Raw genomic sequence first — 26,800 nt, 5'->3', positions numbered from 1 at the left:
GCATTATGTCTTAGCAAACTGCTAGTAAATGCAAAGTCTTGATCCCCCTTCCTCCTTGGACTCTGGCATGCTCACATCTTTATTTAGTTGATGGAAAAAATACCCGTAAACAAAAAAAAAATTGCAGACTATTAATAAACAGTGATATGTATTACAGCTGTGAGCAAATGTGATAAGAAGAGGCCCTCTGAAGATATGCTAGACACAGCCATGGGCTTAAAGAAGGCAATAGCGGAAGGTTTTTAGGAGAAATGAAATCGGTTCATTGTGAGAGATCGGGAATGGAGAATTCAATGATATGTGCCTGCTGGCTAAAGCGCTTTGGGATGCACTTACTGATGTATTGCGTGGCAATTGATAGCTAGCCCACTGGCCTCTTTGCAAAATGGAGTAAAAAAAAAAATTGAAGGCCAGATGGAATATTTGAAATGATTTTTTCCTTCCTGTTTTCTTTAAATCCTAATCTGATTACATTGGAAGACAATTTTTGTTGAGTAAGGTCCGAGAACTTTTTGCCTCCGTTTTTTCTTGAAGACAGCAGTTTAAAAAATTAAAAAAAAAAAGTAGGATTGCCCCTTTCTTAATAATAATTATATGCTAATTTTATAAAATTGTTCAAATATTGACATGAAATCAAATATCAAAGAAACATTAATGGATTTTTTATTCAACGCCATTTTGTTTTTAAAAATACAGTAGGTAGGTAAGATGAGGAGAAAAAGTAGCAACTATTCTAGAATTTAGAGAAAATGACAGCATTTGGAAATCGGCCTGCAAATTTAAGATTTAATTATTTTTAAAAGACACTGGATTTTAGTGTCATATTATTCCATACTTTTAATTGGGAGATGCCACATAAAAATAATGTATCATGATGTCATTCACTGAACTCAGGTGTGTGTATAATATTCACAAGACATGCTGTGTGGAAATTAGGAAAAAATATTTTTTTTTCTTTTTTTTTTTAAACGCCCCTTATTGGCAACATTTTATAGTACCCAGAAAATATGTGTTGTAGTCACTGGTAAAAAAATATTTTTTAACACACCCATGGAAAAAAGACATTTAGAACTGAGTGATAAATCATTCACTGCCACCCAGGTTTCAATATAGAAATATATTTAGTAGATTTTATCTTGAAAACACCCATTAATGGTAGCAAATGGAAGTTCTATTTGAATGAAAATTTACTTTTAATTCATTCTTGCACTGCCACCCAGGAATTTTTATATTCGATTATTCAGAAAGCAAGCGTTATGACAGTATGTCAAATTTGTTTTTAAAAGACCTATGTCCAACAATAAACATTGAACGATGATAGACAGTGCAGACCTACTTAGTAATCATCCAAATTCTTCTTTAAGCCTCTTAAGAACAAATATTTGATTTTGCTTTTGAATTAGATTTTAAGAAGAAAAGCAGATTTAAAATTCTCATTGTTTGTTCCTTTTATCCATTTTGTTTTCAATATAAAAAGGAAAAAGGTGAAAATTCTCTTGTTTTGAATTTATTCACTTATTAATTGATTTAGTTTACTTTTTAAGGTATTCATTTATATTTAAGAAGAAAAAAGGTAAAAACATTCAATATCTTAAATTCGTATTTATTTTCTTTATTTTTGTTTTTTCAATAAAAAGACAAAAAAAAAGAAATGTATTCATTCTTTTTCAACACCGCTTATCCCTAGACTGGTCGCCAGTCAGTCATAAAAAAAATGAAATTAATAGTGAATATTGTCTTTTTGAGGGGGGGTGTTTTTTCATCTATTTAGTTATTTTAAAAAGGTGGCAAAATTGAACACTTAAGTAATCTTAGTAAGAAACAAAGTCAATGCACATTTACTCTTGCAGGCCAGAAAGTCCGAATGGATTGGACGTCTATTTCTGTCAACGGTAGCCAAGAAGATGACAAGTTACTGTTTATTATCACGGTTCTTGTTGTTGTTACCGCTCTGATTTTCATTAACCCTGGTTAAAGGAGTCATTGCATGTTTAGTAAAATAGTTATTGCGCGTTGAACTAGCAGGCAAACAATACAAAAAGTAGCGAGTGGACACAGCGAGCCCTCCCACTGCAGATGTACATTAATTCCAAGTGGGAGCATTAGAAATGCTGATCAGCTTGGCAGCACACCGTCTAAGCTTTCCTTTCAGCGTTTTGCTGTTGTCTACTTCAATCGCGTCAATGTGAGGGAGTCTTTTCAGAGGTATTCATGCATCTGCCTTGGGGCCACAATGCTTGCCACTTTATAAACTGTCAGCTTGCGTGCCTCGAGTATTTGCTTCACATTGTTTCCTTTTCTTGAATCAAGTCCGCCGCCCCTCCCCCGATGGCTGAAGTCCATACAAAAAAGAAAAAAAAAGGTGGGACGGACAAAATGTGCGTATCTTCCACACCGCACCTGTCCTTCGTATGTATGTACAGCGTGGTATGCGTTGAATGGGTCATTTCACGATTGGAGTTTTAACATGCCGTCTTTTTTTTTCCAAATATGCAGTCTATGAGTATCTTTAAATCTAAAATAAATAAGAGAAAAGCAAATTTGAGAATGGTGGTGTAAGCTCTAAAAATCACAGTTTTTCTTCTCCCATCCCTAAAGTTCTTAATGGTTTTGACCCATCAGATTTCTCTTAGTTCCTCCACTTCTACTGTCCAATCAGAGCTCTGAGGTCTCCTGATCAGGTTGAAGGTCCCCAAGAATGAGGCTCAAGGTCAAAGGTGCGAGGCCCTTCACAGCAGAGGCTTCTGGGTGTTCCACGATAACTGTATTTTCTGGACTGTAAGTCGCACTTTTTTCGTAGTTTCGCTAGGCCTGCGATTTATACTCAGGTGTGGCTTTATGTTGTTTTTAGGCTATAGTAAAATTGTTAATATGCTACATTAACAAGTCCCTATTTTGTCTGTTCTTCCTTATTTGACTATTTCTTTCAAGTAATGCATTTGTACTGTGTTTCTGTTCAATTAACCCTTCCTTTCATTGTAGCTCATAATCTGACCTCTTTTTTTAGCAACAATAGCTTTGAATTCATCGTTTCCAGGTCATCTAAATCATTGGCTGCCATGGACGACGATAGATGTCCAAACCATCTGTCAGTCATCCTTGTTGGCGGGCAATCTAAATCGTTGGCTGCCATGGACAGCGATAGATGTAGTAAATATAGACAAATAACTACAAAGTAACACATTTGTACTCCCTATTAAAACCATGAATATGGAGGTGAAAATTGAGAATCAGGGGGGTGGCTAATACACGAGAAATTGTATCCGTTTTTGCTACCGCAACCAAAATGGCGCCGTTCAAGTGGCAGCCGGTGGCGGTAGCTCCGTCCACTCTTGCTCATTTTGTGTTTTTGCTGCTTTTCTGTCTTAATGATTTGATTTGGTGATTCTTAATGATCCCATTTACTTTGATTTGCTTTGTACTTTGTGCTTTTGCTTTGTTGTTCTGCGGCCTTCGCGACTGTACTGTCTAACTTATAACTATGCCTTTTCTTGCAACTGTCACAATGAAATTTCCCGAATACAGGATGAATAAAGTTATCCAATCCAATCCAATCCAAATTTTAAAAATTTCAAGGAAACCTTCGGAGTGCGGCTTATATGCGAGTAAATACAATAAATATACTCAATGCCCATTAACAAAGCTACAATCTTTTCCATTCACAAGTCAAGACACGATGTAAAGCCCATTTTGTAAGAAAAAAAGGAACTAAATTTGGTGATGAAAAGCCTGAAATCATTTTTTTTCCAGCCAGAAAGTATATTCTCCTCGCACCTCCTATCCCGCAGCGACGACAGAAGAGTAGAAGAGACGGAACAGAAATATCCCCGAATGTTGTCTAGCAGCCTCGCTGAAGGTAATTTCACTGGATGAAAGTGGATTCCTCCCCTGCTTCATTTCAAGCGCACGTTCAAGTCAAGTCACCTCTTTGAAGTGCTCCCTATTAAAAGCCAAGACGGTGTTTTTACTGGCAGCGACGCGCCAGTATTACAAAAGATGTCAAACAATGTCCTGTAGGAGGACAAATATAGGGGGATCTCCGACGTGAACTCGCCGAGGCCCGAATTATCCAGGGTTCAATTAATAAAGAGTGAACTTTTCATTCACTTTCCTATATTGTTGTGTGATTTCTCTCATTGCCATTGTGCCGGCAGGCTGTTAACGGGATCCCCGAGGCCGGTGACACCCCTCAGGTCCACTTTGCCTGTTCACTCTTTGTTGGCCAGCCCTTTTGTTGGCCGATCAGCCTCCCGTCGGGCCGCCGGACAAGATTCATGGCATTTGTCGGCAGAATGAAAGGGGGATTACGGGATGGCTTGTGAACGGGGTGGATTCGCCTCAACGCCCCCTTTTGCCGCAAGCGCTGTAAATATTTGTTTTACCAAAAGACAACCCAGATAAGGACAAATGAAGACAACAATGAAAGGTCTTCAACAAGTGTCTCAGTTTCAAAAGGATCTAACAATTATGTTATGAGAAAATTGGGGTGGATATTTATTTTTTAACGACTTTAAAAAATAAAGAATAAAATCCCTTCCTTGTTGTTTTAAAAAGAGAACGTGAAAAAGAAATAAGAATAATGTCTCAATAGTGTAAACAATGAATTTGCTATCAAAATATTGGTTGGTAATTTGATCATCAAAAATCTGCCTGATTTCAACTGCCAGGCCTCATTGTCAAAAAGGATTGGACATCAATTGCCCTGAATGGCAGCCAGTGGTTTTAAAAGTCCAGGTATACGTATTGACAATGCATGGTAAAAAAAAATTGCAACTCTTATTGCGGATGGGAAACAATTAAAAATGTTAATAAAATGCATATGCATAGTAAAGCACACTTATGTACACAATCAAATATATAATTACACTTTTATATTAAGGTAATGCCGTACAAAAATGATTATCATTCTTTAAAAATATATGCCAAAACAAAACATTTTAATAAGGCAGTTACAGTAATCCCTCGATTATCGCGGTTAATGTAGACCAGACATGGCTGCTATAAACGAAAAACCGAAAAGTTTTAATTTTTTTTTAAATTATTATTATTTTTACTGAGTCTTATTAGCAAGCGGAGGACAGGGGATTGGCTTCCAGTGTGGATTTTCACATTTTTATGAACTTACAAAAATATATATATATACGTATATATATATTAACAAAAAGATTTCCCCCAGAAAAAAAACTGCGATGTAGTGAAGCCGCGATAGTTGAAGTCGCGATATGCGAGGGATTACTGTATACTATAATTGTACTTTTATTTTATTATCACAGTCCAACATACCAGGTAGCGCTACCAATACAACTACTACTAGTGTGCACTAAACTACTAAAACGTGACAGATTATTTAACCCTCACAGTTAACCAAAGAAGCAATGTGAATTAGTTGGTTTATTTGTTCATCTAAAAGTCAAACCTTCATGTTTAGACCACCACCCTAACTCTGTATTAAGGCACACTCTAGTCAATTAAATCTGTCCACACTGAGATGAACCAGACAAAAGGTTTCATTTCTTTGTTTATGGCTCAATGTTCATTAAACATTATTTGAAATAATTAACTGCATCAGTGGGTTTACCTAGAGTTAAATACTTAACAAGTCCAGACTTAATATTATTATTTTATCCCTTCCAAAATCCCAAATAGTGCATTCAAACATCGGAATGTGGATGAGTTAACAATGCCAAAAATGTTTATTTAGTATTAAAAAATATGTGTTTCTTAACTAATTTGCTGGCATTGAGGCTAAAAGACGTGCAATTCATTTTGAGTGGGAGTCAAAATGGATTGGACGTCAACAGCGGTAGAACATGATCACCTAATGCCAGCTTGACTATTTCAATGACAGTGAATGAGTGAAAACTGAAAATTTTGCAGAGGAAAATATTAGTTTTTAAAACAATGTATCAATTTGTGGTGGGAACTAATCGATTGAGATACTAAGTATCAAAATCACGTCATTAGTCATTATATTGTCATACTCAATTCTCTGGCATGTAACTTCAGCCTTACTCCTAAAATTCAACATAAAGGAGCTCTTTCTTTGGCTAGAACAGGGGTGTCAGACTCAGGTAGGTTCGCGGTCCGCTTTAACGTCAACTTGATTTCACGTGGGCCGGACCATTTTAGATATAATATTTAGATTTGTTTTTTTATAAATGGATTAAAAGAACTGGATTAAAAGCCCTTAATATTCAGATTTTTATATATCGAAAACAATGTTTATTTTAGCTTTTTAAAATGTATTTTTGGATTTTACAAAATGATTTTTGAACTAAAAACAGAAAAAAATGATTAAAAAATTATAATTATTGATTGAAAAGGGGGAAAATCTGGAAATTTAATATACATCTATACTCTTCATTTTAATTTGATCCTAAAACAGAAAGTCAGCACTCATGATTTACTTTCCCGGGCCACACAAAATGATGCGGCGGGCCAGATTTGGCCCCCAGGCCGCCACTTTGACACATGTGGGCTAGAACGTCAAAAAAGGAGAGGGCCGAGTAAAAAGCACATTTGTGGAGTGAGTATGCGTTTAAAAAAATAAAAAAATAAAAATTAAAAACACCACATCTTATTTTCAGGTAGGCCAATGTTCACGAATGTTACCCTCTTATAGCATGAATTTAATTCACTTTAACAACAACTATAAACTAAAAATAATGTGACTGTAACAACTAAAAATCAACACTAAAATGTCCTCCTGTCTTGTACTTTGATTTAAACAGTGTCACTTTTCTCTAACAGTAAAGAAAAATGCATTGATGAATATTAAAGGTGTATAAAATTCAGGGTCGGGTTAGGGCTAGGGGTTAATTCCTAACTCAGCTCGGATAGCATCCCCCCTTCCTCCCCTCCAATCCTTGAGGGTAAGCGGAACAGAAAATGAATGAATGAATGAATAATGGTGTATAACAAAGTTTAGGCAAGGTGAAGATAAGAAAAAAATCTGTCATGTCTTCTTTTGTCGGATATCTAACAATACGCCGTTTTAATTTAAAACAAAAATGATGTGGAAAAGATTTTTTACATGCATCATCTTACAAATTTGTTTATCTTGCCATTTGAAGTAAGAGGGTGGCAAAGAATGATTTGAATTGGACGTCTAGTGCTGTCAATGGCAGAAAGTAATTTAAGCATTATTTGAGCAAGCAATGATAGCAGTTACTTTTCACTATGCAATAATCCCATATTGAAAGAGATTTTTTAATGTAGTGTCGGTACCATGGAAAAAACACATTTCAGACAAAAATTATATAAAATCAAAATTCCTCTTCATCTTTTAGATGCACCAATGAGTTTATCTTTCGTAGATGTCCAATCCATTTAAAGTGAGAGGATGGTAATAAATGAACAAATTCGCTGCCATCCTCTCACTTTAAATGGGTTGAAGGTCTAGCATTGTCTGATCAGCATTTACTTTACAGTCAAGTGAATAAGCAGCAATTCCGTATTAAAAGAAAAGAAAAAAATCAGTACCATTGATATATTTGTTGAAACGAAGCCTTTTAGATTTCATTTCAAAAAATGATATAGAATCAAAATTCCTCTTCATTTTTCAATTCTAATATTATCATAAGCCTTTAACATGTCCAGCTGGAATGCTCTGATGGATATATTCCTAATATACTTTGGAATTGTGAAGCAAAAAAAAAGCTCCAAGCGTGTGCATGTGTTTATTTAAATGTCCCTATTTCTTTGGTGTGAGACAGCAAGGGGGACAGGGGAGGTTAATCCCAGTTCAATACATTGCCGCACAGCCCAGGATGGAGCCTGGGACAATTGTGTTATCTCCAGCCAACATTTGGGTTCCCCCACAATTCCAAGCCCAAAGAATAGCCGCGAGAGAGGGAGAGAGAGGGAGATGAGGAAGCGCAGACGCCCAGGGGAAACATGCTATCAATAGCGGCCCCGAAACAGCGGCTGCAGACGACTGCCACAATGACGACTGTACAGTGAACTAAACGCCCGCACACCGGGCGATTGACCCTTGAAAAACCCTGACTCCGGTGTCCTTACGGGGAGACAATTTGGACAACAGCTTGTATTTGTGTCATATTTGCCAGAAAGACAATAAGTGATTGTAAAGAAAGAGACGGGATGGACCAGGTCATGATAGCTAAAGAATTGAGGGAATGGCAAAAAAACAGTATGATTTCATATTCAAAATTTTAGTCGTTGTACTTTGTGTTCCTTGGGCCAAAAATACAATCCAGGTTTGTGTTGTCTGTACAGGGCCATAACAGCCAAGACAAACAGACTCATGGACAGTTTTCCCCCCCAAGTGCCGTCACCATATTCAACTCGAGTTCTGCACCTTGGAGAACCTATAATCAAGACTTACAGCTAACCATTTTAGTCACTTTGTACCTACTAATTTATGACTACTCATCTATGTTGACTACTACTTATTTAGTATGTTGATAACTACTTATTTAGTATGTTGATAACCTCTTATTTAGTATGTTGATAACTACTTATTTAGTATGTTGATAACTACTTATTTAGTATGTTGATAACTACTTATTTAGTTTTTTGATAACTACTTATTTAGTATGTTGATAACTACTTATTTAGTATGTTGATAACTACTTATTTAGTATGTTGACTATTTATTGATTATCTATTATTTATCTGTTTGTTGTTGTCATTTGTGCCGTCCCTACTTATTTATGTTGTTGACTACTTATTTATTATTTATTACTTATTGATTGATTATTTATTAGTTATTGTTATTATTCAATGATTATTTATTAGCTATTGTTATTATTCATTGATTATTTATTAGTTATTGTTATTATTCATTGATTATTTATTTGTCCGTTTGTTTGTCATTGTTATTTTGCACTTCGTTGTGAGACTTTAAATCTCATTATGCTTGTATAATGACAATAAAAGCATTCAATTCAATTCATCTCATATTATGAACCGATTTATCCTCATTAGGGTCGCGGGGGGTGCTGGAGCCTATCCCAGCTGTCTCCGGGCCAGAGGCGGTGGCCAGCCGATCGCAGGGCACAAGGGGACGGACAACCATGCACATTCACACCCAGACCTAGGGGCAATTTAAAGTGTCCAATCGGCCTACCAATCATCTTTTTTTGGATTGTGGGAGGAAACCGGAGTACCCGGAGGAAACCCACCTGGGGGAATATCCAAATTCCACACAGATGGACATGACCTGTATTTGACACCTGGAAAACTATCCAAATATACCGTATAAGAACCTGACCTGAAATGCAGGGCTAGGATTACAGTCTTCCCTCGACTTCACTTATTGCGAAGGTACTTCTTCGCAATTTTTTTTCTGTTATTAATTATTTAAAAAGAAACAAAAATTTAAGTTCATAAAAATGTGAAAATCCATTCGATTATCGCGACCATGTCTGGTCTACATTATCCACAATATTCGAGTGATTACTGTAGTGGGGTTTGTTTGTCAGCAAGTTTTGTCCACGCCTACAAAGATTGAGGTACAAATTGGTGTTGCCTCAAAGCTTCGGCCATGGAACAGAGGGGAAGTTCGAGATACATCCATGCTGTATTAATTGAAATTTAATCACTGAAATTAACTTTGTACTCTTCTTCCAAGAGAAAAGTACATGCTGATTTGATTTGGGGTCAGCACATAAAATTTTGCAAACAACATTTAACGGATATTAAAATAAACTTGCACATCATTGAAAGCATTAGCAACCCTGAAAAAAATGCTCCCACCCAGGAGACGTCTTTTTCCTTTTTTGAAAGTGAGTTGTGTAGAACAAAGCACAAAATATGACAACACCGACTTGAGACCGAGTGAAAGTGTACATCAGGGGTGTCAAACTCACTTGGGTTCACGGGTCACAATAATACCAACTTGTCATAAATGCACCTCGGGATGCAGGAAGTAGACGAAAACAGGAGTGCTGGTGCACAAAACTAAAGGCTTTAATAATAATTACCAGGAAAGCCATAGAAACTTAGGACTTAGTAAAAATCAATAAAGAAACAAACCTAACGGGGATAGAACATACACACACTGACAGGGAGACGACATGAGCAAACGCAAGCGATAATCCAACAACCAGACATACCAGGACGCAACATATAAATAGACACACAAGGGATAATTACAAATCAAGCAGACCTGGTCACAGAAGGAAGGGGAGCCCAGAGGGACACACATCACCCAGACAGGAAAACATGCACATACACACCTCCACCAAAATCCCAAACAACATTTTTGGTCGTTTGTTGATTACCGCTGATTTGTGGGTATTTCCATGTTACTTCCTGTTGGTTTGGGGGCCTTTTAAGGTTCCTTATTAACTCTTTGGCTGCCATTTGAAGGTGCTGTTTTGATCGCAGGGGTGAATTGGATTACGGATAGTAAATTAAGCAAAGTGCAGTTGTGCACGCACTTGATCACACAACTCACAAACATCTGGTTTTGCGGCACTCTTGTCGAAAAAATAAAAGCATAAAATTATGTACATACACTATGAATGAGCTACAAAGTTCCCATCAGACAGAACAACCTTTCAGGCCAGATCTGACCCCCTAGTGGGCTGCATGTTTGACACCACTGATGTTCATCAACGGAAAATAGGAAAGCGCTCAAACGGCAAAGCTTTTCATTCATTTTCTGAACCGCTTATCCTGGTAAGGGTCGCGGGGGGTGCTGGAGCCTATCTATTTATCTTCTACCTATTTTTGCATGGCAACACGCTCATTTCATAACATAAACAAATGTAAATGAACTTGGATTACGATGCAGACGCACTCAAAAATAAGTTTAATTGAACCTAACACTAAACTTAATTCTAATTTTGTTTGACATTTTGATACCTTTCTTCTACCGGGTTGGCTCTTTTTGCCCTGCCTCCACGCTGACTTTCAGTCAATATCGAGGATTGTTTCAGTTTGTATTCCCTTCAAAATATTCCCAAAATGATGCACACAAATGTCCTCACCATAGGATAACGCACGGCCACTTGCCAACGAGAAGTAGTTTATACGCCATTCACACTGACTAACGGGGAAAAAAACACTGAAAAAATGCAACGCTCCGCCCAGTGCTCGCAGAGACATTGCAAAGAGGGAGTTGCGACCAGAGACATTACACGAGGGAGTTGCGGGAAGAGAGACAGTGCCCATGATGTTCTTGTGAGCAGCATCTCGCGTCCGCTGTCTGCTCGTATATCAAAATTTGTCTCGTATTTCAAGACAAATATTTGCCCGAAATTTTACTCGTATCTCGAATTGCTCGTATGTCAAGCCACTCGTATGTCGAGGTACCACTGTACTTGTAAAAATAGTTGTTTCTTTTGCCAAACACTGGTAATGTATATCACCTTCAACGATTTAAACCAGAACTGTGCTTAAGCAATTCACCCTTATATGTGAACATAATCTTCCAATTCACTCAACTCTGAAATGTTGCCATTTAGCCACTTTGTTCAAATTATAGCTCATTAACACTGGAAATTTTGTGAATAGACGTAGCCTAGGTTTCGCTTGAGATAAACAGGTTGGCCATCTAGCTATCATACAAAGGCAGTTTTAGGGCTGGAAAAAAAGGCTCTGCTTTGTGTACAGAAAAAGCCAGTTATTAGCATGTTTCTTCTAGCTTTTTTTCTAACCTTTGTCATTAAAAATGTGTCCATTACAATATGGATTTAGAATTCACCTTACAAATCTGTATGTCTAAGAAAGACTCATTCAGTGTAAATTGTCAGTCACGCAACACATTAATGTTGGAATACTTATGCAGAGTCTAGTAGTGTCTTCAGTTCCTTAAAATTTACTGGCTGTTGTTTGTTAGATAGAAAGATGATTTAACACAAAGGTAAGCTGTTTTTATTTTTATATTCACTCGCTGGATTTGCTGATACCGGTAATTATTTCTTTAACAATTTCATTTTTACTATTGATTGCTGTTGCTTATTCTTGAAGCCCTTTGGGATCGTTAAAGGAGACAGAAATAATTTTGACTTGACATGTGACTTCTAACATGGATTTTGTTCGTATATTATTGAAAAAAATACTATTTGATTACATTACCACTCACAGGTCAGAGTCCGATGAAGATATTACGCTTGTTTCATTTTAAAATGCATATTTTTTTATTGTAATTATAACATCAATAGACCGTAAAGCAGCATAATTCTCAAAATAAACAAAGTACACTAATGTTCTCAAATTATTTGGGGGAAAAAGCAGAATGCTTTAAACTTTCTTCAATATGGCGCGGCCATTTTATTAGGTATTGGATTGGATAACTTTATTCATCCCGTATTCGGGAAATTTCATTGGTTTTATTAGGTATACTTTAACTCTACTTAATGCAAAAATACATTGATTTGTTACTTTTTAAAAATTGATTTACCAGCAGCGTTAATGTTTAAAATGTATTGCAACCTGCCCTGCAATAAGATAAAATATAACCACTGTCTCAAATTTTAGATTTAGGATTATGTTCATCCATTTTTTGTTGTTGTTATTTTTAATTTAAGCCTTTTATACTCAATTTAACTTTTAGCCATCAGGGTGATATAATTGGAGAGCAAAAAAAATTTTTAGATAGTGCTTAGTTTGAAAAGATGGCCACTTAAGAAAAGTGTTATTTGTGGTTTACTTTTTTATTTTTCCAATCAACAATGTTAAAAACGGACCTATGATTCCTGGTTTTAACCTAACGTATTAATCTTAATCTTCATACTTGATTGCAATGGGATTCACAATGAGTATTAATAACTATTATAAATCACACCATCACGATTTGGACGGCATCTTCTTCGATACAAACAGTGTGCTGCCATTAAAATGCACTCCCCTCCCACAGGAATAAACCATGAGTGAAATAAATGGAATTAATATTTGAAAGCACACGGAAGGAAACCTTAAACCCTCATGAATTTCTCGCCGCAGGCTTGTCACCATGAAGTGAGCTGCCCAAAAAGATGAAAGTGAAAAGAAATAAAAGCTCAATTTAATCTGCTTTGGAGCCCTGCAAGGGAGCACATGTGCCTGGAAGTGTTAGAGTGAGGGCTGATAGGGGATAAATATATTTCTGACTATGCCTTTGAGCTATTACATCCCTCTCCAACACAGATGCCTATTCAGCGGACAACACTTTCATTAGCAGCTGTAGTCCTATAAATCTTGCAATGATTAGAAGATGACAGACACACACACCGGGTTCATCTTCTCAGCATCTTTTGTGGCTGCAAATGAGGACTGAAGATTACTCTGAGCTCATTTCGTTCATTTGGACCTTAAACTATTCAAAAGCCACTGGAAAAGCATGCGTGGAAATGGGTGTCGCACTAATACAATTGCAATCGGTACGGATACGAAAATAAAACTAAGTCATAAAAGTAGTAGAGTAGGAAAACATAACGTATCGGTCCTGTACATTTTGACATCTAGTGTCCAACTGTTTGTGGCCCTGCCCAAGATGGCCACCAGCTAGCAGACTGTTCAGTCACTCACTGATAGCCCTCCCACTTCAAATGGATTGGAGGTCTAACGCTGCCAATGGCGGCCAATGAGTTTAAAAAAAAATCTCATATCATTTTCTGAACCGCTTTATAATCACTCGGGTCGCAGGGGGTGCTGGAAACCCAGCTGACTTTAGGCCAGAGGCAGGGGACACCCTGAATCAGTGGCCAGCCAATTGTAGGGCACAAGGAGACAAACAACCATTCACGCTCAAACTCATTCCTAGGGGCAATTTAGAGTGTCCAATCAGCCTACCCTGCATGTCTTTGGAATGTGGGAGGAAACCGGAGTACCCGGAGAAAACCCACGCGGGCCAGGGAGAACAAGCAAACTCCACAAAGCTGGAACCAACCTGGATTTGAACCCAGGTCTCCCACTGTGAGACTGACGCGCTTACCAGTCGCGCCACCGGGCTGCCCAGTTAAAAAAATATATTTAAAAAAAATGTTCTTCCTCTGGCGAAGTTGCACCGTCCCACCAATTAGTTTATTCCTAGTAGACGTCGAATCTATTTGAAATGGAACGAGGGCAGAGAATGAACAAATGGATCGGACGTCTAGCACCGTCAATGGCATGCTAATGCTTTTAACCCTAGAACGGTAACCTAGGGTGACCGGGTGTCTACAATCTGTATGGGAGACAGACAAAAAAATGGTAAATTTTTCAGTACGTATCTAATTTTTTTTCCTTCCAAGACTTGCAGCATGGCAAATTATGCTTCAAATGACTCAAAGTACATCAATGAAACACATACAGTACTATACATACACTCAACTGTTAGATACAGGGCGTGAAAAGGGTTACCTTTTACGCTTCTGAAATAGAGGGTTACCATTCTAGGGTTAAAAAAAATAGAATTTGTTTGTTCCAAGTTCCGCTGTCACAACAAATGTTTTAGCTCTAATAGCCATCCAATTCATTTGAATCGTGACCAAGGAAGCGGATAAACAAATGGACAGGACGTCACATGCCGCCAATGGCAGCCAAGAATTAAAATATAAAATGTTTTCTTCCTTTGGCCAAGGTGCACAGTCATTAATTTATCTTTACTAGACATTCCATCCATTTGTAGAGAGAGGGTAGCCGAAAAATATGAAATGAATTGGACGTCTAGCGCCGTCAATGGCAAACAATGAATTTGAAAAAAAAGTGTTGTTCCTCTGGCAAAGATGAACTGTTCCACCAATTAGTAGTTTATCTTTAATACACACCTAATCCATTTGAAGTGGTAGGTGACAGTAAATGATTGGACGTCTAGCGCCGTCAATGGCAGAAGATGAGTTAAAAATTAAAATTTCTTTTCACTCTGGCCGGGAGGCACCATCCGCCAATTAATTGATCTTTTGTAAACGTCCAATCCATTTGAAGTGGGTTGGATGACAGCTAAGAATCCTTTGCTTCCAACCCTCCCGCTTAGAATGGATTGGACATCTATCGTTGTCAGTGGAAAATGAGTTAAACAGTGTCTGACCACGCCATGATAGCAGTTATGCAAGTATGCAGTATGTATTCTGTATTAAAAGGGGGATTTTTTTAAAATGGTATCTTTAATGTATAGACATCGGTCGATACTACAAAATCTGCAAGATCTTTAAAACCTCCAGACTGAGGGACTGTGCGGTAACCTCAGTCTCAGTCTGCAGAAGGTCCCCACCTTGTGGACTTCCTGTGTGTGGCTCCAGTTTTTTTACCTAGGTCTACAATGTCTTTTGTGTCTTATGTCTGTCTTGCTACTGCAACCAAGGAAATTTCCCGAATACGGGATGAATTAAAATCCTAATCTAATCTAATCTAAAATCGAGAGCCAAAACAATGGTAACGTTGCAACACTAATATTTATACATTTGGTATATTTTGTCCTTATTTTGGGGGGCATGAAGTACAAAAAAAAATTACACCATTTTCATTATATTTCCTTTGAAGCAGCGTGGTTTGTTTCTACTCTTTTTTTATGTCCGTGTCAAATTGAAAAGGACGGTTTCTCCCGGTGGGGCTGACTCTACATCACTAACAAATCCAACAGAAAATAGGGGTCCTCTGGGGGGAAGCGGGCGACAAAACGAGCGCCACTTGGGCCTAATTTGGAAGGAAATCCCCGCGGCAAGCCTACCTTTGTCTCTTAAAATGCCGTCGATGCTGTGCTTGGTTTTCTTGTCGTCCTCGTCGTCTTTTTTAAAGCATTCCTCCTCGTCGTCCTCGTCCTCGTCGTCCTTTTTGCCGAAGCGAGCTCTTAGGATTCGACTGATGGAACTCACTGCAAAACACGTCATTTTTAGTCATTCATATCAATTTTTGGGTATTCTTATAGCCGCAGTAATAAAACAAACAAACAAAAAACACTGTATTCTTTTACTTCATTATTAAAGGGTGGGTAATTTTATAATTTTCTGTCTGGTATCAAGTATTTGCTATTTATTTTTAAGGTGTTGAATTCAAAACTGATCTTTTATTTCCTGTCTTTAAAATTTGTAGGATACTGTTTTCTTAGGAATGTTGTTTGTATTCTACTAAAAACACAGAAAGGTGCTTGTTTTGTAAAACGTTTTTAAATGTTGACCTACAATGAGATATGAAAAAAGGCCAATATTGCAATGTTTAATTCACACTGTTGTGTAAAAACATGTCAACTATAATTCTATTTAGGTGCACATTGTAACAGTAAATATCAGGTACTATTTAAAAACTGCAGAGAAAAAAAACTAAAGGCAAAAAAATACATTTTGGAAATCAGAATGCCATTTTTCACATTTTTCCCAATGTAAAAATATACCTAAAATATGGAATGATTAAATATTCCTTCCAATATTGCACAGTGCATCGACATTATTAATATTTGGATGTTTAAATGTTATAAATGTTTACAACGTTTTGTTGAAAAATATTCTACCCCACTGTAGAAGTGTCGAGACAAGGCTATTCGTATCTCATTTATAATCAGATCAACTCAGGACTTAAGTGTATCAAAACAAATGCAATTGTCAATTTTCCTATTAATTTGATCTAATTATGAATACGATTTAAATTAAATTTGATGTGACAGCACTAAAGGGGGCGTTGAATAATTTTCACACCACAGTAAGAGGGTATTGTATGCATTCCTTTATTTTAACTGTCAATAAAGGCCTTTACAAGTGTGTGTGTGGGGGCATTTTTTTTTAGGGGGGCAGTTTTGTGTGGGCACGTGCGTGTAAAAACACGAGAAAAATTTGGACAGCAAAATATATTTTTTCCATCATCATAATAAAAAGAAAGTTATACACAAACAAATGAATGACAGCGTTTTATAAATAAGATTGGAAATATATGAAAAAGTAAAGTTATCAAAACAACAAACACATTATTTTCACGTGCTTACCTGTCATTTTAGATGGTGAATCCATATTTTAATGATTATTGTTATTATCTATTTATTTTCTATTTACTTATTTATTATTTTACCATTTTTGTGAAATGCTAAATATTTTGAAGAAAGTGGTTTAAAACAAATATAGCCTAAAAAGGAAAACATATAGCAAAATAATAGGGATTATACACAGGAGAGAAAAAATAACTACTGTCAAAATGTGTCAAAATCAGCCAACTTTATTGGAAATATAATGGTGCAAAATAATACTAAAACGCCAATTGCATTGAAACTAAAAAAGTGTAGAAAATCCAATCCATGAAATGACATTCACTGCCATTGACGTTGATAGACTGCCCAAATGGATTGAACGCCTACATATATGTGTGTGTATATATATATATATATATATATATATATATATATATATATATATATATATATATATATATATATATATATATATATATATATATATATATATATATATACATTATTTATGTCTAAAATGTCTTTTCCTGTGTCTGTATTCTCAGCCTCTTGCTACTGTGACAGTGAAATTTCCCGAATACTGGATGAATAAAGTTATCTAATCTAATATGTATATAAATGGCATCTTACCATCGAGTGTCTCACCTGAAGGGACGCTGCTCCTGTCGCACACCCCTTCCTTGAGCAGTTTATCCCGGATCTCCCAGCTGAAAATCCCCGGACTGTCGCTCTTGTACTGCTCGATCCTCTTCTCCACGTCGGGGGTCGCCACCTGCTGCATCGGGCCAGACGCATGGACACGTCACTAGGGGCGATGGGATACAATCCCACCCGATGTTTTGGAGCTCCTCGGGTGAGGGCTTGCTCAACTCACCCTGGGCTTGCTGCCTCCGATGGCCCCCGGCCGGATGGAACCGGTCTCCTGGTAGCGGCACAGAATCTTGGACACGCAGCCGTGGGAGACCCGCAGCTGGCGAGAGATGACGCACGGTCGGATGCCGTGGTGGGCCATCTCCACGATCTTGTGGCGGATGTGGTTGGGCAGGGGTCGGCCGTTAATGAAGACGCCCCCCAGTTGATTGACCCGGCCCTGGCCTAAAGGTGTAGACACTGTGGGCGACCCATCGTTTTTTTTCATTCAAATGGGACAACGTCATGGTCACTTTATGTGGGATTCTTCTTTATTTTATTTTTAAAAAAAATAGGATTTCTGAGCAGCGCTCAATGCTGCCCAACAGGCCCGGTTTCAAAATTAATGTATTTGTGAGCATTCAAAATGATGATTTTCGTTCGGATCTTTTAGTGGTTGGAAAGTGCCCATTTCTCCCCCATTAAAATCAAATTAACCCCATAAAAAATGAGCGTTCATCAAAGTTTGGATTATGTAGGCCACAATATCAACATTTAGTACAATTGATGCCAGCTTTCAATTATAAGTAATATTTTTTGGATTCTAATTAAACAGTCATTTCTTTATATATTTTAAAATCAAAATTAATACACTTATAATAGAAATACACTCTATGGCCCCCAATAACACTTATTAATTTCATAGTATTCAACTCGTTGCTTGTCGTTGACCTCGTTGGCCGTCCAATGGTGCAAATGCTCGTCATTCAATACTAGTGACGGCAATGGACGTCCAATCTATTTTGACTGGGCGCGTCCAGCCATACCCGGTCAAAATGAATTGAACGTCTAGAACTGTTAATGGCAGCTAACAGTTAAATAAGTGAACTGGAACATTTTTTATAATTTTACCCCATGAATATTTTGTGTCATAAATCAATTCAACAATGCGCTATCAAATTGGCAACAAAAAGAGCACATACATTGTAAAACAATATGAAACATTGTATGATTGGATAATTTCTAAGTATATTTGTATTGCAATATTTTCCCTTTCTCAATGCTGTCATCAAATATTTTATTTCATTTCGCCTTCTACCAAAGGGGATTAAAACCTTAAAACAATAAAAATCGTCTACCAAAATGTTTACATTTAAAATTCAAAACGAAATCAAATGTTGACAAAACCTCCAAATGGCATTTTTACATAATAAATCATTTCCCTTAATGTGCTTATGCACAGCAATATAAATAAGGTCATCTTACAGCGCTGTTCGGCAACAAAATATTATGATTTAAAAAAAAAAAACTTTCCATCATCATTCTAAACTCACACGTCGATGTGTTTCATAAACCCTAAGAATATCCTAAACATTGATTTCTCCTTTTGGAAATAAAAAAAATGTTGCGTTCAAATACCTTCCAGAGGGAAGCCGGTTCTCGGGTAGTTCTGTCCGGAGGCCGGGCGCATCATCCGCGGCACGGTTCCCGGTAAGGCCGTCATTGTCGGCTACTCGAAAAGTCAAGAAAAAACGCAGTATAAACGGATGTGAGACGCAAGTGGGACCCCGCCGAACAAAAGGTGGCAGCCACTTTGAGAGGTCCGGCACGTTGAGGAAAGCAGAATGCATGCGGCAACGTTCAAGGGCGTGGAAAGTTGCCTCGGAAATCTGCCTTTTCCCCACGTGGACTGCGTCATGTGTCACACATCGTGTCGAAAAAGGACCATTTTGGCATTCTGGAAATGGGGGCAAGTCGGCAGCAATGATAGGTTCTTTCAAGCAGCATCGTCTTTTTTTTCTAAGAGAGGCTCCAACAAGTGGCAGCAGCCAATGGGATGGAAGATTTCCCCCTTTCTCTCTTCTCTCTATCATCACACACTGACAAAAACAAGGAACTTGGTACGCTATGTTGATTTATTATATTGATTTTATATGCCATACAATAGAGGTGGGAACCTCTGGGTTCCTCTCGATACGATTATTCGCTTTCATGCACACCGCAAATTGTGTATTTTTTTCCGCACATAAATGTACAATAAATAGGAAACAATATATGAAGCCACATTAGAAAAATAGTCAGCTGATAATATCCCAAAAAAATTCTTTTTCGGGGCTGGTCCCAGTAAAAAACGGGCAGGAGGAGAGGAACACCCTGGTACACACAAGGAGACTAACAAACATGCATGCAAACACTCATTTCTAAGGACTAAATTTGTGGGGGGAACACAAACCCCAGAAAAAAAAAACACACAGGCGATAGGAGAACATGCAAACTCCACAGAGCAACCTGTTGGGGCTACTTGCCAACACTTAAATAAACTCGAACACAAGAGCACACATTGAGACAGAAAGAATGAAATTCAAGGCCGCGTCTGCAGAGGCGGGGGTCAAGCAAGAACTCAGATGCCGGAGAATGTGACTACTCTCCAGGCCTCTCCAAGCTATTTCCCGCCCTAAACCTGCTTCAACGGTGTTTTTAATAGAGATAAGACAAGTCATAAAAATGGGAGGCGTTAATACAAATGAAGGTGGTGGAGGACAAAATGGTGTAGTGCACATTTGAACCAATAGGTGTAGATAAATTCTATTCTAGTGACTTCTAATACATCAGAGTGCAAAAGTGTGCAAGATTAAATATAAGAATACAATTCATATTTCACATTTCCCCCCTGAAGTAACTAAAATAAATTTCTTTAAACATCAATTTGTATCCCTCCTTTTCAGGTTTTAGAATGCAAATATCATCATCAGTTACTATTCATAGGGTATGGAAAATAACAAAGTCACTTGTCAAGGCAGAGGCGAAAACTCAAGTTTACTCAGCGGTACTTGAGAAAAAATTCCTCTACGTCCCTCTTAATGAGCGAACACAATTTTTAAGTCAAGACAAGTACATTTACCCAGAAGACTCAACATTCTGGGATTCGTCACACTTTGGAGGAGTGCAAGAATCTCCAGCATGGTTTGTCATGCTGTGGTACTGTATGTCACTGTAAGCTACCAGCGTGTGCTGGATAGTGTTTTGAATCATAGCTTTCATACAAGGGATTACACACATTAAGAAAATACAGAATAGTAGTAAAATCGCAAGAAAGGGAGTTGCAAATTTAATCAGAATATGGAACCATGATCCGGTTGTGAACCACGACCACAGTGATGCACCTACGGCTGAGTGATCCTGGGCCATGGTGTTGGCTAGGGCTTTCATTTCAGCTATGGCACGAGTTATGTTACCTTCGTCACCGGTTTCATCTGGGATGAAGGTGCAACAGTGTTCTCCAACTATGGCACACACACCTCCATCCTTAGCTGTTATCAAATCTAGGACCATTCGGTCTTGCAACTCCATTTCTCTAAGGGCTTTCAATTCATCTGCTATACCTTGTAGGGCCTTGACTGTTTGGTTAATGAACAGTCCCATGCGATAATTCAATGTCTCTACACGGAGCATAAGTTTACCCACTCCAAGCTGGGGAAGTAGTGACAATATGATTTTTTGGGGGGTGGACCATAATTTATGATCATCAGGAACATCACTGCCCCAAATTGAATCATGTGGTTTGAATTGCACTGGTGTTGATCTCTTATTTCTTACTGGTATTTTCACTCCCCTTAAAATGAATGCATCTTGGACCATCTGCACCATTGCACAACGACCTTTCCATGCTGTGGGCAAACCCAAATACACCGTATATCCACACATCCAATACCCATCATCTTGAGGATCAGTGCCCATCACATCGGGGACAGTGTAATAGTCCCTGCAGGTGGCACCCAGGGGTGCTCCTGTGGCATTGAACCTGGCTTTGTTAGTGGTGTCTCGTGTGCACGGAGTAAGTACCTCACTACAGTATTTCATGGGGACTTCTCCTACCGGTCTAGAGTTGCCCCATAATGCCATGTTACTAGCGAAACACACAGCTTTAAAATCGCGTGGGAATGGGACGTTGTTTAACATAGCTAGATTTGTCCAATCATAGTTCAATAACCTTGTGAATTTTCTACCTGTTAAAGGTGGTACAGTGGCATCAATCTTGGGAACTACAGATCTAATTACATTCCACAGGTACCGTGATCTCAGGATGTCGGGATACCATAGAGGTGTGTAGGTGTTATAGGCATAGGGGTCAATCGGCTTGGGATACACTGGTGGGGTACCTGTGGAATAGGGCATACGACTACACACATAACAACTTTCTTTCACACCAGTTAGTTTTTTCTGAAATACCATGAAATTATACCACATATTTTCTTCGTAGTGGTTCTTTGGATTGTTCTTTTCATACCACTTCACTCTCCTCTGTGACAGGATCACAGCATTGTCTCGTTTTTCAACTCGAATCTCTGGGGGCGGGGCATTCAGCCACACCCAGGCTGTCACTGACAGTACAGTCACTGTGATGAGGGTGGCAACAGCTTTCATTTTGGCTTCTGTGTGAGGGTGCAAAGACTATGAGAGGTCAAGGTTAGGTGAGGGGTGCTCGTGGCAGGTGAGCAGACGTCAGATGAGTTTTTCACGAACAAGGGTTTTGGCACCGTCCGACTTCCAGTCTACTCAGAGTCACCGATTTCTCGAACAACTTTGACTTGGGATTGGTGAATCCACGTCGACCTCTCAGCAATCTTTACTGCTGTGGGGGTGGTGAGTTGAACCACGAATGGGCCTTCCCAACGTGGCGAGGACCAGGACTTCCTTTTTATGACTCGAATCAGGATCTGGTCACCAGGCTTCACCACCTCCTGCAAGGGAGACAAAGGGGATAGCGGCAGCTTACATGTATTTTGGACAAGTTTTTCTCTAAACATTTTTACCATCCACTCTGTGAGTGGATCTGCCTCGCCCTTAGTCTCTTGCCATGGTTCACCTTCCCATAGGGGAAGTTGAAATGGTCTTCCATGAACTATCTCAAAAGGTGTTAATCCTGAGCTAGTTGGTACTATTCTCATATATGTTTTGACCAGTGATAGGCATTCTGGCCATGGCTTTTTTGTCTCTTCCATGGTTTTCTTAAGCCTTAGTTTTATTGTACCATTCGTTCTCTCTACCAGTCCCGCATTTTGTGGATGGTACGAGCAGTGGTTTTTTAAACTTATTCCTAGGTGTTTTGCCATGTGTTGTACTATGCTGTTTACAAAATGAGCTCCATTGTCACTCCAGATGATTCTGGGGATCCCATGTTCTGGGATTATGTGTTTACAGATAGCTTTAGCCACCGTCAATGCGTCTGGTGATTTTGAAGGGACTATTTCAGTCCATTTTGAGAATGAGTCAATCAAGACTAAACAGTATTTATATTGGTTGCTTCTGGATAATTCAATGAAATCCATATGTATAATTTCAAATGGGTAGGTACCTTTTGGGCATTGGCCTCGTTTGGGCCTGAGGTTACCTTGCACATTATGTCTGCAACAAATTAAACAGTTCTTACAAAAATTTTTAAAGTAGGTATTTAGACCTGTTGGCACATAAAACACACGTTGTACCATATTAATCATTCCCCCTGTTGAGACATGAGACTTTCCATGGCTCAATTTTGCTACCATTTGGAATAAATTCTTTGGTAAGCATGGTAGGCCTTTTGTTGTATATAGGCCGTCTGCAGACTGTTCTGCGCCTTTAAGTATCCATGCATCTTTTTCTTTCTGTGGTGCAATGTTTTGCATATCAATCAATACTGTTTTTGGGATTGACTCATTTTGTTGTTGTTGTTGTTGTGTATACTGTGCAGTAAGTGTTTGTGCTGCTCCTTTAGCTGCTGTATCTGCTCTAGCATTTCCTCTACTAATTCTGTCGCTGCTGTTAGTATGTGCCTTACATTTGCATACAGCTATGTGGCTTGGAAGTAGTACTGCATTAAGTAATTGTTTCAGCAGTTCGGCATGTTCTACTGATTTGCCTGTGGATGTTTTCATCCCTCTTCTATTCCATTGTGCGGCAAATACATGTAGAGTGGAGTGTGCATATTGGCTGTCTGTATAAATGGTGACCTTCTTACCTTTAAACAATTTGCATGCCTTTGTCAATGCTATAATTTCTGCAGCTTGAGCTGATAGATTAGATGGCAATTTTTCTGCACATAAGACTTTGTTGTCTGTGACGACTGCGAATCCTACTTGATTTCTTCCTTGTTCTGATTTGGATGCTGATCCATCTACGTATACATAAGTGCTGTCTGGAATAGGAGTATCTTTGAGATCTGGTCTTGGTTTGCAGCTTTCGCTGGTTCTTTCATCACATTGGTGTGGATCTCCGTCTTCTTCGGTTGGTATTAACGTTGCTGGGTTCAAGGTATTGCATCGCTTAATGGTGAGATGGGGTTGCGATAACAATGTGGCTGTTATGGCCAGGTGTCTTGCTGGTGACAGGAATGACATTTTGGTTTGTGTTATCAGTAGATCCACTTCATGGGGGACTTGGAGTGTGAGTGGATGGAACAGTACAAGTTCAGCTGTCATCTGGACGGCTAATGCTGCTGCGCACACTGCTCGTACACACGGAGGTAGAGCAGCTGCAACTGGGTCCAGTCGTTTTGAGTAGAACGCTACTGGTTTCATCTTTGTTCCATGTGGTTGTAGTAACACTGATGTCATGAATGTTCCTTTGCAAGTCACTGTTTGGGTGAATGTTTTTTCATAGTCAGGGAGCGCTAGGACTCCTGATTCCAGGATTTGTTGCTTCACTTCCATGAATGTTCGGTTTCCTTCTTCAGTCCATGTTACTGGGTCTCTCATTGTCATCTCAGTAGCATAGATCATGTCTAGCAGTGGTTGAGTTAGTTCTGCATAGTTTGGAATCCAACTCCTGCAGTTGTTAGTTAGGCCTAAGAAGGCCATCATTTGTTTTTTCGTCTGCGGTTTCGGACATTGCTGGATGGCTTCTCGTCTTCCATCCGTTAGTTCCCTTCCTTTCTGTGAGACTCGGTGTCCCAGGAAGGTGACTGACTCCTGACAGTACTGCAGTTTCTTCAGCGACGCTTTGTTCCCAGTTTGCTCCAGATGTTTGAATAATCTGATCGCTTCTTCTTTGTTTTCCTCTTCTGTGGGACTGGCTATCAGTATGTCGTCTACATATACTAAGATCTGTGTGGTGTCTTTATGTTCATGCTGATTTATACATGCTGTGATCTCTTGTGAGAATATTGTGGGGCTGTCACAGAACCCCTGTGGCAGCCTTGTGTATGTGTATTTGGTTCCTTCGAACGTGAAACCAAACCAGTCTTGGGCTGTTTTGTGTAATGGAATAGAGAAAAATGCATTGCTTAGATCAATTACTGTAAAGAATTTCTGATGTGGTTTTAACTCGTTCAACAGTTTATGTGGGTCTGGTACACAGGGTGCTCTGGATCTCACTGCTTCGTTGACCCGTCTTAGGTCCTGGACCAATCTCCACGTTCCTGTCTCTGTTTTCTTCACGGGAAAGATAGGCGTGTTACATTCGCTTGATGGACTTTCAATTAGAATGCCTGCTTCGAGCATTTCTTTAATTACTGGTCGGATGCCATCTATAGCATCTGGTTTAAGGGCGTATTGTTTGGCTCGTGGTCGATGTGATGTCTTGGGCTCAATTCTTACTTCATTTGCTGTGGTCATTTTTCCTACGTCTGCTTTTGATTTGGACCACAGTGAACTCGGTACTGTAGGGAAGTCTTCAGCTTGTAGCAGTATGTAGTCTTGTCATGCAGTCAAATGCGTTTTCGGACTTGCTTGAGTCATCCACTTCAGCTTATGTCTTGTCACTGTTCCCTATGGGGTGTTTGTCAGTACGCTGACTGTGGGAGTCTGATGTGACCACGACTCCTCGCTTCTGGTCTCCAAGAATTGCACCATGTGTCCTAGGTCTTTCCAGGACCTGTGGGGTTTTCTCTTTATGGACACATGGGGTGTTATCCCAAACTGTAGCAGTTTTTCCGCTTGAGGCGGCAAGTCCACTGAGGTGGCCGCATCCCCCTCTGTCGTGGAGTACAAGTACTGCAGTCGAACTAGTTGGGGTCCCAGTCGCTCAAACTGTTTAACAAATTCCGGTCTGGCTTTCCCAAACTTCATGGTGATGTGTAGTGGCCAGTGGGTTTGTGTTTGGCCATTTACATTTTCGACTTTGGATTTTAAATGCCGGATTACAGATGAGGGCCCTTGTGTTGCTAAATCTAGGGAGTAGAACGTATAAGGTTCCTCTTGATCTTCGACTACTTGGATTTCCGCTTCTTCCCACCTGTGTACTGGTTTCATACCATCATCCGTGGGGATAAGGCTGATTCCCAGTTTACGGAGTAGATCTCTTCCCAGGAGGTTCACAGGACAGTTCTTACTTAGGACGAACTTTGCTTCATGATCTCGTCCATTTTCATCTGTTATTTTTGTTTTCTTCGACTTCTTCAACAGCTCCATGTGTCCTCCTGCTCCTATCACAGTGATCCATTCCTTTCCTGGTACCAATCCTGGCACTTTGTCTTTGATGACTGATTTATCTGCTCCAGTGTCGCATAAGAATCTTACTGGTGTTTGACTTTGTCCCACCAGCAAGGTGTAGTATGGTTTGCTGTCTCTGTCCCAGAGGGTGGACATGATTTCGGTTAAGTCTAACACTTCTACTGGCGAGCAGGGGGTTTCTTCGTCCTCCCCATCGCTTTCTTCAGTTTCCTCTTCCGTGTTAGGCTTCCAATTCTCTTTCTTCTGGCGTCATTCTTGATATTGATTTTCAGGGTTGAACGGTGGGGGTCTCTGGTTCCACGTTGGTGGATTTTTGCAGTCTCGAGCAAAGTGTCCTCTCTGTCCACAATTGTAACACTTGTCATCTGGGTTTGCTTTTCTTGGTGGGCCGTGTCTTCCTCGGCCTCTTCCTCGGCCTCTTCCTCTTCCACGTCCTCGTTGGTAGAATATTTCTGATGACTCTTGGCTCACCAATGAGGCCATGGCTTGGGTAAGAGTATTAACTCCGGAGCTTACCTGTTTTTGGCGGTGTCTCTCCTCGGCATGAATCGCCCACTCCATTAGTTGATTCATTGGCATGGTTCGGTATGTGACACAGTACTTCTGCACAAACCCTTTGATTTGGGGCTGGAGCCCTTCCAGGAACCCTTGTCTCAATTGGGCTTGGTACGCTCCTTGCTCATTTTGGTCTTCTGTTATC

The 26,800-nt window shown here is 39.2% G+C and overlaps 1 protein-coding gene across 2 annotated transcripts in view; it reads right to left on the bottom strand.

Annotated features, from left to right (window-relative positions):
* The window catches only part of LOC144075126 (paired box protein Pax-7-like), a 39,539-nt gene extending 20,119 nt beyond the window's left edge, over window positions 1–19,420 (bottom strand). The window contains exons 1-4 of one of the 2 annotated variants that reach the window (XM_077601902.1): window positions 19,091–19,420; window positions 17,697–17,932; window positions 17,453–17,597; window positions 15,599–15,742 (exon numbers count right to left, since the gene is read on the bottom strand). In XM_077601902.1, the coding sequence (XP_077458028.1) occupies window positions 15,599–15,742; window positions 17,453–17,597; window positions 17,697–17,932; window positions 19,091–19,175 (610 nt within the window). In that variant the 5' untranslated portion in view covers window positions 19,176–19,420. The remainder of the gene's footprint in view (window positions 1–15,598; window positions 15,743–17,452; window positions 17,598–17,696; window positions 17,933–19,090) is intronic. The other variant, XM_077601911.1, reaches the window with a different exon arrangement.
* Window positions 19,421–26,800: the final 7,380 nt, after the last annotated feature.

This window comes from Stigmatopora argus, chromosome 1 (genome assembly GCF_051989625.1).
Source record: "Stigmatopora argus isolate UIUO_Sarg chromosome 1, RoL_Sarg_1.0, whole genome shotgun sequence".
In the NCBI taxonomy this organism is placed as follows: Eukaryota; Metazoa; Chordata; class Actinopteri; order Syngnathiformes; family Syngnathidae; genus Stigmatopora; species Stigmatopora argus.
Note: the sequence above shows the minus strand (reverse complement) of the source record. Positions and strands in the feature narration are given on the sequence as shown.